We start from the raw sequence: 14,420 nt of genomic DNA on the forward strand, positions 1-14,420 counted from the left end.
TCTGTAGGTAAACTGTTTGAATTAGTTATCTATTGCTGTGTAACAAATTACCCCAAAACTTCATGGCTTAAAGCAGTAGACATTTTTTAATCTCATACTTTCTGTGGGTCAGGGATTCAGGAGCTGGTTAGCTGGGTGGAGGTGGCCCAGGGGCTCTCGTGAGGTTCCAGTCAAGATGCCAGGACACATGGTCAAAGAGGAGCTTTAAGAGAAAAGATGCTTGCCATGGGTCTCGAAGAAGGACTAGGAGTTCATGAGGTGAACTAAGAGAACGTGGGGGAGGGTGTATGAGGCAGGCATGGGAGATAACAAAGGCAAAACCAGGGAGCCTTAAGCAGTTTGTTAGCAAGAAAACAAGGTGGGAGTAAAGTTGGAGGAAAAGTTGGAGGAAGGTCAGAGTACACCTTGCTGAAGAATTCTGACTATTTTCCACAAGCAATTTGGATCTGCTAAAAATCTATGGATTTTAAGCAGGGAGTAACACAATTGGATTTGCATTTAGAAGATAAAGTAGAGAAAGGAGAAATTAAGAGGCTAGTAGAAGACTATTGTAATAGCAAATGGGTAGGAGGGACAAGCAGAGGTGTTCCTAGAATCTGCCACCTTCCATGTGGTGGTGGAAGGGGTTCATGAGGGAAAGTCAAGGATCCAGAAGTGCTGCCAGAATTCTGCAAGAGTGACTGATCAACAATGATGTCTTTAACCAGGACAGAGAATGTGAAAGAAAAGGCTGGTCTGGGAGGAAAAACGATGAGTTAGGTTTGGGCGTCTTGGTTTTGAGTTAGCGATGGGATGTCCCGGTTGAGGCATGAGTAGCAGAAGCATAGATATGAGTCTAGAGCTCAGTTGGTGATTTAGAAGTGTCATTTGCTATGGCCAGGCCTGCTGCAGACTGGGTGACACAGTAACAAATGGGACAGTGAGCTGTGGCTCAGTGGGGAATCCCTTGTATATATCCTTGGTTCTCAATGGGAAAAATTTTGCCCCACAGAGAACATTTGGCAATGTTGGGACATATTTTTGTTTGTCACAACGGGGAGGAGGGGTGGTACTGACAAATAGTGGGTAGAGGCTGGCGATGCTGCTAAACATTCTACAATGCAGAGGACAGCTCCTCTTGTCTATCCCCCCCACAAATAATTATCCAGTCCAAAATGTCCACAGTGCCGTGACTGAGAAACCCTGATTTACAAAAGTCATCTTTTCTAGGAAATTCTCCACAGATTGAGTGACCATACTGGGGGCTGTGACTGGGGTCTGTGACCTTGCCAGTCCAGTCAGATTTTTCCAAGTTGAGCATGGGGAAGAAAGGTTTTGTCAAGCGGGAAGAATGTGTGCCTGAGGTAATTGTAGCCGTGTTCTAGTCTCAAGGAGAAAGCAAGTCTGTGAGAGAGGAAAAGGAGAAGGAGAGAGCTATGAGCATGTCGTCAGTCACACTGTCCCTTTATTGGCATTTCTGTTTGTTGGTTTTTTAAAAATGTCTATGAACTTAATGTGGGAAAGAAGGATCCTGCTTCCATAAAGTTGAAGCTACAACTCACTTCCTGAGTACCGTGAAGCTGGAGAGGCATGGCACTACGCTCCACCACTCAGAACCAACCATGGGAGACTAACTCAGGAGAGGGAAACCCAGTCAGGGCTGGGTCAGACCTGCCCAGCTCAGGCCCTCTTGGATCCAAAACATTTTATATAATGGCAGAGCAACTGTGCACCTCATAGGAAAATTGTGGGCCAAGTAGCAGGCTCATGATGAAGGCAGAAAAAAAGGAAAGCATCCAGAACTTAGGGGTTAAATCCATTGGTTTGTGACAGGGAAGGTAGCATGCTTTAGTTTCACAGTGATATGCTTGGATCAGTCTGGCAGGACTTTGCCCTAAATAGACAAAATACCATCACCATTAACCCAGGCATGTCTCCCGTGAGGACCGGGGAGATCTGAGATGCCACCCCATCCGAGGTCTCCCAAATTGATGTCTCCTGGTATGTTTTGCTGATGGTGTCTCCTTTATAATATACTGTAACTGCCAGATTTATGCAGCAGCCTGCTTGTTTTTGCCAGGGTTCATTTAGGAGAAGAGAAGCCACTCTAATACAGTTATGAAAAGTTCAATATAAAGTGTCAGTGGCTTTACCAACTGCTGGAGAAACTGGGGAGCACAGGTAAGGGAAGCCACCACTGAAGAGCTTAGCCTGAAGTACCAAAGAGGGTTGGGGTTCTCAAGAGATGGCCAGGAAGCTTCTGCAATCCTCACAAAGTCCACCGACTGTTTTGGTCTGCAGTCTCAAAGAGTTGCTGGTTCACAAGAACTTTCCAGGATCTTGCTGGGTATTTCATGTGGGCCCATGCCTCTGACTGCAACTCTCACCTTCTCTATTGCAGCCCAAATCTTGGCAAATGCCTCTCACTGGCAAATTCTAACAAGGGTTTCTGGGAAATGTAATTCCAAGCTTTTCCTCCACAATGGAGAAGAGACCTTGGAAAGAGGTGGCAATGACAGTGGGTACTCCAGCGGTGTGTGTGGTGTGACCACTTTAGCAATGTAAGGATACAAATGTTTCTTCTGGAGATGCTGGTAGAGTGGGGTGGAGAAATGTGAGCTTTCAGAGGCAATAGGTCTGAGGTTCTAGCAGGTTCATGCCCAGCATCAGTGGTGCCAGTGGTGGCTTTGTTAGCAAACACAAACACAGGTTCATTTACCCACTGCACAGGAGGGCCAAAAACTGGAAATGCTAGGCTTGTGGCAAGGAAAGAGGGTTTATTATGGAAAGGCAGCCAGATGAGGAGATGGGAGTTAGAACTCAGATCCACTTCCTAGAAGGGAAAAAGGTAGGAGTTTTTGTCTGGGTTTTAGGCAGGGGAGGGAGCGTGTGCTGGGGTTGTAGGCAGGGGAGGGGGAGCGAGTGCTGGGGTTTTAGGACGGGAGGGGGAGAACATGTGGCCTTGCTGGTTGACGCCTTCCCACCAGCCTGTGTTTGGCCTTGAAGACTGAATTATTTCTTTTCCCTTCACTGTCTGGACTTCTCTGGTTGGTTTTCATCTTCAGCCTGTGTTTGGCCTTGTGAGGCCGAATCTTGATGCCTGGACCTTGACTTCCTGGGAGAGACAGCTCACTCATACACTAAGGAGGGACAGAAAAACCTGGTTAGTTTTAAACAACAGTTGATTACGCTGAATATGCACAGCTGCAGTTAGCAAAGCTTATCTTAAAGGTTTTGTTCTAGGGAAGATTTTTTAACTCCTTAGTACTTGGTTTCAGCTTCTTGAATGGAGAAGTTGGCAGTGTGATTTGGACATGGTCCAGGCTGCATGGCCACCAAGCATGATTTCCTGGTCCTACCAGATACTGTGCCAGCCACCTAAAATTCTTTAATAATTTTTTGCTGAACATAGTTAGAATGGTTCTGTTGTTTATAGTTAGCTTGCCAGACACACCTTCCCCCCAAAAAATCCCTTACCTAAGCTAGCTTGAGTTGGGAGTCTGTCACTTGCAGGTGAGAGTCCTGACTTGAACAGCTTTGTTAATTTAGGCTGAGAGGAAGAAGCTAGTGGAAGGAAAGGATCTAAATATAGGTTAGAGCAAGATCACAATCCTGGAGGATGATCCTTAAACCTCAGAGAGGAAAAGTCCTCTTTCCCTCTGAGTGAGGACGAAGGAGTTAAGAATGGGTGTGGCAAAGATGAGAGGTGGGTGTAGAATGAGAAGTCAGGGCAAGTAGGCTTGTTAAGTAGGAATTCAAGCCATCTGCTGGGAGAAAAGGGTGAAGGCTAGGATCTTAAGAAGAGCAGTGAAAGAGTAAAATAAGTATCACAAGGGATGGAGAAAGAGTTGAGCAGGCACATATTAAAGGGTTCCTAAGAAATGCTGAGGGTCCGGTTGACACCGATGACCCCAAATGTGTTGTGAGGCTGTCTCTGGTATGATCTGGTTGTGTCCAGTTGCACTCAGCGGCCTGAACATAGGGGCAGGTGATGTTGGGGGGGGTGGGGTGGGGTCAGCTGGATGCATGAGGAGAGTAGGCTGGAATGAGAAGAGTGAGAATAATGACAAGGTGGTGGATGAAATGACACACTATATAGGCCATAGGTTGGATAGAGAAGAAACTGGAAGCAGGAGAAAGGATGGTAGGCTGGGTGAAAAGAGAGAGGCTAGAAGTTTGGATGAAGTCAGAGAGTAAATCAGAGGTGGTTGGAAGGGTAAGAGAACATGGAGGACAGGAGGAAGCCATCAGAGAGTGGGATTTGACTTTAAGATTTTAGAGGAGGAACCGTTCAGAGATTGACAGCGTCCCACTGTGTGAGAGTGACTATTACACACTTTCCTTCACCTTCCTTTAGAAGGCGAGTCCTCTTCATCTTCTTTCTCAGGCAAAATCCCTCTTCTCAGTTTTCTTCTTTCCTGAACCTTCATTCTCATCTCATCCAAATAATAAGATTGCATAAAGGGAAAAAATGAACACTGCTGTTCCATCCATCACATGCCTTGATCCCTGGTAGGCTGACTTCTGGGATGGACACACACATACCCACCCTGCACAGGGTCTCCTTGTATGAACCTACTTCCTCCTCTCTTACCTCTGACCCTAAAGTTAATAGACTCTGCTGCATTACCTCATTTCATCTGTTAGACTGAGTGCTCTAATTCAACAGATTGTGTGTATCTTTTTATTTTAAATCATTTGTCCTTAGTGCCTCTCATAGCCTCTGACACACAATAAATTTGTTGAATGAATAAAGAAAAATCCCAGATGAAGAAACCAATACTGAGGGGACCATAACCTGGGCCCAGGAGTGGGAGTGGGCTGGGGGAGAGGGTTCGAGTGCTGAGAGGTTGCCTGTTGATAAGCAAGGCCGGCAGCTGTGGAGCAGCTGGATTCATAGGGACTTAATTTTGGTTTTTGAACAGGATGGGTGGGGACTGAATCATCAGCATGGAAGATGAGGGTGGGGTTTAGTGGTGAGCGTTTTTGGAAGGAGAAAGAGCGATGATAAATTGAAACCAGTCTTCCTGTTATTTTTAGGCATTAAACAAATGAACTCATCTAATCCTAACCACCACCCCAAATTAGGAAAAATCAAATCAAGTTCGCACACCGCTAAGATCATAAAACAAAACTTTACCCACCCAGGGACGAGTCCTCTCCAGAATTCAGAACCCCTATCTGAGAATACATCTGTTCCTCTGGCAGCATTCTCTCTTACAAGGTTTCCTTTTAGCTCTTTTTCTTTTCTTCCCCATCATTCTGAATATCAATGGTTTGCAGATAATAGCAACTTTGTTAAAAATAAGAACCCCACACCACAATGGATTCATTCATCCATCACTCATCCATTCAAAACATTCCTTGAGCAACTACTAAGTACTGGGTACTGTGCTAGGTGCTGGGGATTCAGCAATAAACAAGAGAGATTGGATGCAGGTCCTCTTATAAGTAAGCTGAGTATTTTTATTGCCTCTTTTTATTAATAGTTCTGAAGATCTAATCAAGCTTAAAACATTCTGCCTGAAAGGTTATGAGAATCTTTTTTGCCTAATTATTTATCTAAGACCTACATTCCAGTCTCCTATTAGGGAAGTTGATTTGTATTTTACTAGACAAATACAAATAATGTTTTGAAAAAAAAATAGTAGAAGGATAGCTAAAGCTAAAAGTTTCCTGAGGAGTCTCTGCTTTAAATTCTGGTGAGTACATAGATCTCAATAAGAGGATATTACCACTGTGGGCTCAGGACAAGGTTCTGGAAGGAAATCTGGACCTGTTTCCCATAAGGACACTACAACCACTTTAAATATAAAGACAAGGATGCGGAGCCACTAGAATGCTGGCTACATCCCAGTAGACAGCTGGGCTGCTGAGGCGATGGTAGAAACAGATATGGCAGAATCTGCTGAGAAATGCAGCCTCACCCCACTTCTCACCCCAGCACCTGCAGGATGGACAAGGTGAGGCCAGGTAGGTGGCTTGAGTTAAATTCCAAGTGGTGCTCCTGGAGTCTTTGGCACCATCAGATGGGGACCATGGGGGCCTGTGTGTGGAGAAGAGTGTAGAGGGTAGGGGTCTAGTCTAGCTGTACGTTGACAGGAGCTACTCATGGAAGACTCTGGCTGAGGAAGAACAGGAGGCAGAAAGGCAACGGCACCAGGAAGCATCAGGATGGGCTGGAAAGCTGGGATCTGAGAGAGGGCTGTGATAGAACAGGTCCCACTGCAGTAGAGCAGCAGCGGGTCCAGAGGAGGTTCATTTTGTTTTTGATGTGAAGTAGGTGCTGAATCATCAGAATAGGAGCTGAGAAGAGTAGTGAGAGTTTTCCAAGGAGGAAGAAGCATGGAGGAATGAAACCAATCTTGTTATACTTTTTAGGCATTTTTACAAATTAGTTCATTTAATCCTAACCACCACTCTAGGTGAGGAACCTGAGGATCAGAGAGATCACACACCTGGCACACAGGCAGCGTGGGGATCTGAACCCAGTTCCCTCTGACTTCAGAGGGGGTGCTCTTTCCAGCTCTGATGTGACAGGCAGGATGCTCCTCCCTCCCCTGGCATCCATGACCCCTACCTCACTCCTCAGGGTTCTCCCCTCTTTCCTCTGCCTCTTGTAATTTACTTTCCTTCTTCTTTGAGTAATCATAATTTACAACAAATTATTAAACAAAATTAATTTAAAAAGTAGACTAGTTGAAAATTCTATATTCTTCTAAAAAACAAGGCTCCAATTCTTCTAAAATTAGGGAAAAATTGTCTTGTACTTACTGACATAAAGCCTACTACTCATTTTTTCTCTCTTTATGGATCAGTATAATTAAGGGAAACAGTAGGTCAATGAACACATGATCAAAATATGGGAGTTGAGAGATGTAGAAACTGCAACCTGAAGAAGCTCAGAGACTTGTTTAGAATAAATTGGCTGGTTCCTCAATGATCCAAATAATTGAGGGAAGGAGTGAAATAGGGAAAATCCCATGTTTACAAATCAATTGAGTTTCAAAAGTGTGTTCGTAAATCAGTTATCTGACATTTGGTTTATTTCCCCAATGAAAAGAAAATTTTAGGTAGGGATGTGACCTAATTGTCTCATCAGAAAAGAGCTGAAATCCATCATTTGTGTCTAACAACAGTACAGCAAACCAACCAAAATTATAACGCAATATTTAAAATTAACACAACATAAGGATGACACGCTAGGAAGGACTTTACTTTTAAATGCACAGAAAGAGAATTTTAATTCAGAGGATGGAAGGGTTAACTGGGGAATCTGGTGTAGATTCTGAAGATGACCTTTGGACACTGATCAGGGACGTTTGGGGATGGATGACAGACACTTGTTTTTAAGAGCTGGCAAAGGCGATTTCTTGAGTGCCCATTATTTATAACACTCACTAGTTAAGAAACATCCGTCTTTCAAAATCCATCAATTAAACATACCACTCAAAGCAGAATCTTTAGGTGGCAGTTTCTCTTCATGCACTTACCACTCCAGCCATTTTAGAAAATTCAGTTCACACACACACAAAGGCACATGCCTTCTTTTGGTTTCCTTGTTCACTTAACCAGGTCACCCATTCTCTTCTTTATTGTCTGATAAAATGTCCTCCCTCAAAGACTAATTCAAATGTCACAACAATCAATTTTTTAAATCCCTTGACAAAATTTAGCTGTCTCCTCTGAAACCAGTTGCATTTTGATTGCATTTCCTGCATTTCTTTCATGGCTTACAGTCTGTCTTCTGTTTTAGTATTTGCACTCATGCTTTATAACATTAAAGTGTAAACGCTTGTGTTTGCCTTCTCCACAGGTGCTCAGGAAATAGTTGTCAGATACAATTACATTGTACCAATTCAGGTTTCTGTTCACCATCTTCTCAGAATACCTTCCAACCACCTTTGCAAAATAGTAGCCTCACCCCCATCCGCTAGCCCTGCTTTATTTTCCTTATAGCACACGTCATACTGGACATATTTATTGTCTTTCTCCTCCACCAGAAGGTATGACCTATGAGAGCAGGGACTTTGTTTTGTTTACTGTGTTATCCTATCTTCAGCACTTAGAACTGTGCCCGGCCCAGACTAGGAACTGAATAAATCATGTACTGTACTCCCCCCTTATCCTTGGTTTTGCTTTCTGTGGTTTCAGTTACCTGTGGTCAACTGTGGTCCAAAAATATCAAATGGAAAATTCCAGAAATAAACAATTCATAAGTTTTAAATTGTGCACCATTCTGAGTAGTGTGATGAAATGTCTCTCCATCCCACCTGGGACATGAATCATTCCTTTGTCCAGCGGATCCATGAGAGCTGTATCTGCTACCTGCCTGTTAGTCACTTAGTAGCCCCCTAGGTTATCAGATTGACTGTCACTTATCACACTGCCTGTGTTCAAGTAACCCTTAATTTACTTAATAATGGCCCCCAAAAGCAAGACTAGTGATGCTGGCAATTTGGATATGCCAAAGAGATGCCGTAAAGTGCTTCAAGTGAAAAGGTGAAAGTTCTTGACTTAATAGGAAAGGAAAAAAATTGTATGCTGAGGTTGCTGAAATGTATGGTAAGAACGAATCTTCTATCTATGAAATTGTGAAGAAGGAAAAAGAAATTTGTGCTAGTTTTGCTGTCACACTTCAAGTATGTATGTATAGGAAAATCGCAGTATATATAGGGTTTGGAACTATCCATGGTTTCAGGGATCCACTGGGGGTCTTGGGATGTATCCCCCGCAGATGGGGGGGACTACTGTAACTGGAAGTGAAAGCAATACCAACTAGGGTATTAGACCCAAGACACTGGGTCTAATAATTCGTTGGTTCTATCACTATCTAGCTGCAGGACACAGAGCAAGTCATTAACCCATGATGGGCATCATAAAATTAAGATTGTTAAATATAGGATCTCTGAAGTCTGGTGTAATTCCAGTACTCTGAGAGTAGAAAGTGAGAGAGGCAATGAAGAAACGAGTTCAAGTGAATGTGTGTTGGAAGAAGAATCCTCTAGGCCAGATAAAAGGAGCTACTCTTGGTGTAGGGCAGAGAGAACATGAAAAGTATGAGTGAAGAGAGACGCAGAGGAAAGGGCTGCCTTCAGATACACAGGCCTGTCAGGAATGCTCTGGAAGAGGTGCTGCAGTGGGGAACCTGAGGCCCTATGAGGTGTTGGGCTGGTTGAAAAGGGGCTCCCAAGGAAGAAGGAAGGCAAGCTGAGAGGGGCGGGTGTGTGAGCTCCACATACTTTGCAGTTTTGCCCCCTTCCCAGTAAACAACCGCTCTGCTGTGACTTTGTCAGGGCCTGATTAAGCTTGTGGCTCACATGGGAAAGCAAATGAAAAGTTCTGTACAAAGAGCCACATTAGTTCTCCATTTAATTTACGACAAAACCTCTTCTTTATTCTCCAAAGCACACTAGATTCTTCTCTCTTATCCTGCATCTCCCAGCACTTTGCTCCTCTGCTAGTTTATCTTACTGTGTCTTACTCTTGGAACTTACTACTGCAAGCTTCTGTCCTGTCCCGGGCACTCCGCCCTAGTGCCTCCCCTCCCCCACACCAGTAAGTCTGAGGAGGGCGCTGTCGTGGTTTCTTCTGCACCAGCCTAGTACCATACCCTGCAACCCCCTCCCCGCCCCCGCCTCAGGTGCTCATATATTTTATATCGAACTAATATAGGACATGGCTCAAACCTGTTATAGTAAAGTTCTAGACCGGTTTTGAAACTAGAAATCGATCCCAGGCAGAGGGTTTGAAATACCCCACGCAAGCTACCAAAGGACTATGCAGTTAAGAAAGGGCCATCTAGGAAGCAACCATTCACACTTAAAACACACACACACACACTTAAAAACAAACTTGGGAAATGGTCCTCCAAGCCTCAAGCTTTTCCTAGACCATGGCAAAGACGCGCTGTTCTCGGCCCCAGCGACTTTGTCTCGTCTTCCAAAAAGACGCCCACGCCCCGCTGAGTCCGCGCACCGGGCGAGGCCACCGTTCCTGCGGCCACAGAGAAAAGGGAGGTCCCTGTTACCCCAAACCGGGACTCCGGGACAGCACCCCACGCCCCCCCAGCTGCGCGTGGACCACGCGGTCCCCTGGGGTTCCGGCAGCAGCGCCCCCTCCAGATCCAACGCAGCAGCGGCCTGGCCCCACCCAGGCTGCGGGAAGGACGAGGACGAGCCACGCCCCGCGCAGGCGCACTGAGCCCGGGCGGGGAGCCGGGGCGGGGCCGGCGGGGTTTCCGCTGCTCGGAGCAGACTGAGTGCCGCTGCCCGGAGCGTCCCGTGCCCGCATCCCTGCCCTGCCCAGCGCGCCGCCGTCCCGCGCTCCGCCGCTCTCCGGGAGGTTCCGGGCGCTTGGATCCTCCTGTCTGGGTGAGTGCCCCGCTAGCCTGGGGAGGGGGCTCCCTCCGGAGAGGGGAGCGGGGTCGCCGGGCGCGCGGACGCGGGCGGGGAGCTGTCCCCGGTCTGTGGGGCGCGCGGGGCTGGCTCGCTAACCCCGCGCTGTCTCTGTTCCCTTGCAGTCGTGCATCACCTTCTCCCGACCCGAGCATTCGCGATGGCACAGGTAAGGCCGGGCGGCCCCGCGGCGCGCTCGGATTTCCCAACTTTGTTAGCTGCACCAAGGGAGTCCTAGAACTTGTCTAAAAGCCAAAAAAGTTGAGGAGTCAACTGAATCTGCCTTCGGGAGATCTTACACTTTTCCAGTTTCCCCTTTGCTCGCCCCAACCCCTTTCCTCTGTCCCTGCTTCTTCCCCGGGACCCGCGCGGACCCGGTGGAGCCGCCCTTCGGCCGCTGCAGCCGGTGACGTGGCCGGGGGTGGCGCGCTCCCTCTCTTGAGTGAATGTGTAAGAGGGGCCCTTCCCCAAATCCAGAGGCCGCTAAAATTAGAACCAGAGCAGGAACAGCTCGTCTTGGTCACGTGAGGCGAACGCTGTTTTTTTTTGGCTTCCTTTAGTTTTTACTCCAAGTTTCCTGTATTTTAATACATTGGATGGGCACTGGCTGTTTGCGGTGGAGCTCGAGTGGAACTTTTTCAGGTTGCTCAGCCCTGATTTTACTAAAAGGAACTATTCTTCGTCGGCACTGATTTTTTTTTTCTTTTCATGCGAAAGATTAAACAGAAGAGCTGCTTCTCTTAAGTAATGAACTCGTGGAACGAGTTCTGAATTGAATTTGCCTTGGGATTGTTTAAGAAGTTGATTACCTAATTATTGGCTCTCTTTGCTGTTCTTAACATTTATTCACCACATGGGAAAGAGAAAATCGTCTAATTTATATAGCAGTCTTTAAAAATTGACCGTGTAGGCCGGCCCGAGGCCGAGTGGTTAAGTTCACGCGCTCTGCTTGGCGGCCCAGGGTTTCGCCAGTTCGGGTCCTGGGCGCGGACACGGCACCGCTCATCAGGTCCTGCTGAGGCGGCGTCCCACATAGCACGACCAGAGGCACTCACAACTAGAATATACAACTATGTACCGGGGGGCTTTGGGGAGAAGAAGAAAAAAAAGAGGAAGATTGGCAACAGATGTTAGCTCAGAGCCAGTCTTTAAAAAAAAAAAAATTGACCGTGTGATAGTCTTTTGTGAATGAAATATCAGTGCTTAACAACTCCACCCCAAAACTAATTTTTCCAAATCTCATCCATCTACCTGGTTTGTCAGAGTACAGATAATTTTTTTTAAACAAGTATTTTAACTGTTTAAACAATGCCCTCTCTCATTTAGAGTTCACTTTTTTTTTAATCAGATTGACTTATCAAAATTGAATAAGGTTTCATGGCCTTTTCCAAGAGAAAATGGGAAGATTAAGATGAGTTGGTAACTTTATTAAATTTATACAGTGCTTTCATTCTTCCTCTTTTGCACTTAAGAAATATTACAATAAACCATTCTCATTTCAGTGGGAATTTTGGTTTAGGTTCTTCTCCGTATAAAAGATACTTTTATGTGGAATTAACTTTCCTTCCCTGAGAATTATTTTTCCTATCTTGATATACTAGTGTGGTGATATAAATGATGATTTAGCAAGCATCAAAGAATAATTCCCTTTATCCTTGCTCGTTCGACTGTTTCTCAAATCTTTTTGTAAGTTTACCCGATGTCTGAAGTTTTTCAGTCAATTCCTTTTAATTATGGAAACTCTCAATCCAAGGGAGCATAAATGAACATGTCTTTTCACTTGTGACGATTTCAAAGAATGAAAATATGTAGTTCAACGGCCCTTAGATGTACAAAACCTGGGAAAATGGTGACTTGTATTTTAAAATTATGTACATAATCTCTATCACAGTATTACACCAGGATTGTTTTTTTTTAATCAAAACTGCAGTCATCATAAAAGTTAGCAGGAGTGTTAGGAAAGGCACAGTGCTGAACTTTGCACTAGGTTTGTGATTAGTTATCTTTGGAAACCATAGAAGTAAAATACTTTGTTAAAATATTTAATGTTAAGATAGTTTTATTGTCTTTATGCTTACCTTTTGATGGTGTACACAATGCCCACATTATGGAATTGCCCTTTTATTGTCTAAAATTTCCCCTGGACTCCAGTGTAATTGTAGGAAAGCTGAAGCAGCGTCAGTGTTTGTTTTCAAACGGTTTCTATGGTAGTGCCTGTTGCTGGCCTGTTGTTTGGGGACCAGAGACCTCCACTCCATAGCCATCTGCACCGTAATGGAATCAGATGCCTGAGTCATAGAGGTGCACGTTTTGGCAATTTAAAATGTACTGTTAAATATTAATGACTTAGATATTAAAAAGTGAAATTGTAGCCTCCCACAGCAGTAATTCTTCATGTTTATGAATTCTATCTTCCATACCAGCGTTGTTTTCTTTTTAGTTAATGTTGGGACCACTCTACCTATAACAGCTGCAAGAGTCCAGGAGTCAGTTATTGTATATGCTGATCCTTAATCTGACTTACAATATTTTGGGTTAGATTTCTTAAATTGGGTCCCAGCCTATTTCTTTCTTATTGCTTAACTGGCTCATGTAGGTTTTTTTATCTCACTGTTTAGCTAGAGCCAAATTGGCTCATAGATATTTTAATTTATTTTATTTAACTACTTAAAAGTACATTCTGTACTTCTGTATTCTTTGGTTTGGAAAAATCAAGAGTTGGCTGTATTTCATGGATGAATGATCCATTTATTTTATTTCAATTTAAGGCTTTTGTATCTTTAATTTTCTTTAAGATAATGAAACTTTAAAAAATTAGATTTGGGGCAGTCTGAACTTTATTTATAATGTAGTTTATAAGGAATTAATATATTCAGGGCAATAGGAATGTCATGAAGGCAAAATCAGTCTTCATAACTTTTCATAGAAACTTCGTGAACATTAGAGTTATTTCCCTGATATGTATTTAAACTGTACAAGGTTAGGTTAGAAGTTTTTTTGGTTGGCTGGGAATCATTGTGCTTTGTAACTTACAAAGGCCCTGTGCGGAACAAGCAGAATCAATGTAAATGAGTAAATCTGAGATGAGGTCCATTCCTGAGGAGTTGGCTGGGTATTGATTGCATCTTTTCATGCCGTTCCCTTTAAGGTCAAATCTCTCCGTAGAGATGATTCTTTCTTGGGATCTTAGATCAGGGTTAGCTGTTACCCATGGCCTGTGCTGCTTCGGGTTAGTCTCTCGCAGTTTCTGATTCCTTTGACTCTTGTCTTCATTTTGGATGCTGAGAAAGACCCAGATCCAAAACTGCTTGGCTGCTTTGCAAGCCACTGTGCAGTTCATTGGCGTTCAGCAACATTAATTTCCTTGTCTGGCATCTAGTGCCCCTTGGAAGACCTGCACAGGTGGCAAGCTAGTTAGAGGTGACAGTCTGTGGTTTTCTTCAAAGTAGTAGAAAAATAACAATATTTTTACATCATAGATCCATTTCTGAAATAAATTTTATTTGTATAATCTGTATACTATTCTAAAACTTCACAGACACATCAGTTGATTTTTTTTTTTTAATTAGTGCTCCTAAGTCCTTTGCTTTAAGTGTTTTTTGGAACCAGCCTTTCAGTTTAGTAATTTATATAATGTGTAAACCTATAAGCAATTCATTAATTGGAAGGAATGCGTATTCCAGTTGGTGTCATTTCTTTGGACACCAGTTCCTAACTTCTCTTTACTTTCCATTCATGAATGTCTGATGCTTTTGAGTTGTGCCTAAGATTTATCGATATCACAGATGCATTGCCAAGTCCTTTGTATGCAATTGTTTAGTGCTCGCAATATAGTTTTGGAACTAAGTATTACTATTTCTGTTTCACAGAAGAGGAAATTGAGGTTGCTTAGCTGACATTGATCATATGGGACAAAGGAGGGAAGGCGTTCTGTGTAGAGGCGACAGCAGCAGAGTTAAATGCTCAGAGCTGTAGAGGAGTCTGGCAGGACCAGGAGCTGCAGGCAGTCTGGTGTTGCTGGAGTGAAGCTGCAGTCAAGTGGGG

The 14,420-nt window shown here is 44.2% G+C and overlaps 1 protein-coding gene across 4 annotated transcripts in view; it reads left to right on the plus strand.

Annotated features, from left to right (window-relative positions):
- The first annotated feature begins 9,928 nt into the window (after window positions 1–9,928).
- ANXA5 (annexin A5) overlaps window positions 9,929–14,420 on the plus strand; it is a 29,167-nt gene continuing 24,675 nt past the window's right edge. Inside the window, exons 1-2 of one of the 4 annotated variants that reach the window (XM_008533212.2) lie at window positions 9,929–10,352; window positions 10,502–10,545. In XM_008533212.2, coding sequence (XP_008531434.1) covers window positions 10,537–10,545 — 9 coding nt within the window. In that variant the 5' untranslated portion in view covers window positions 9,929–10,352; window positions 10,502–10,536. The remainder of the gene's footprint in view (window positions 10,353–10,501; window positions 10,546–14,420) is intronic. The other 3 variants (XM_008533211.2, XM_070609204.1, XM_070609203.1) reach the window with 3 other exon arrangements.

The sequence above is a fragment of the Equus przewalskii genome, chromosome 2, assembly GCF_037783145.1.
Source record: "Equus przewalskii isolate Varuska chromosome 2, EquPr2, whole genome shotgun sequence".
In the NCBI taxonomy this organism is placed as follows: Eukaryota; Metazoa; Chordata; class Mammalia; order Perissodactyla; family Equidae; genus Equus; species Equus przewalskii.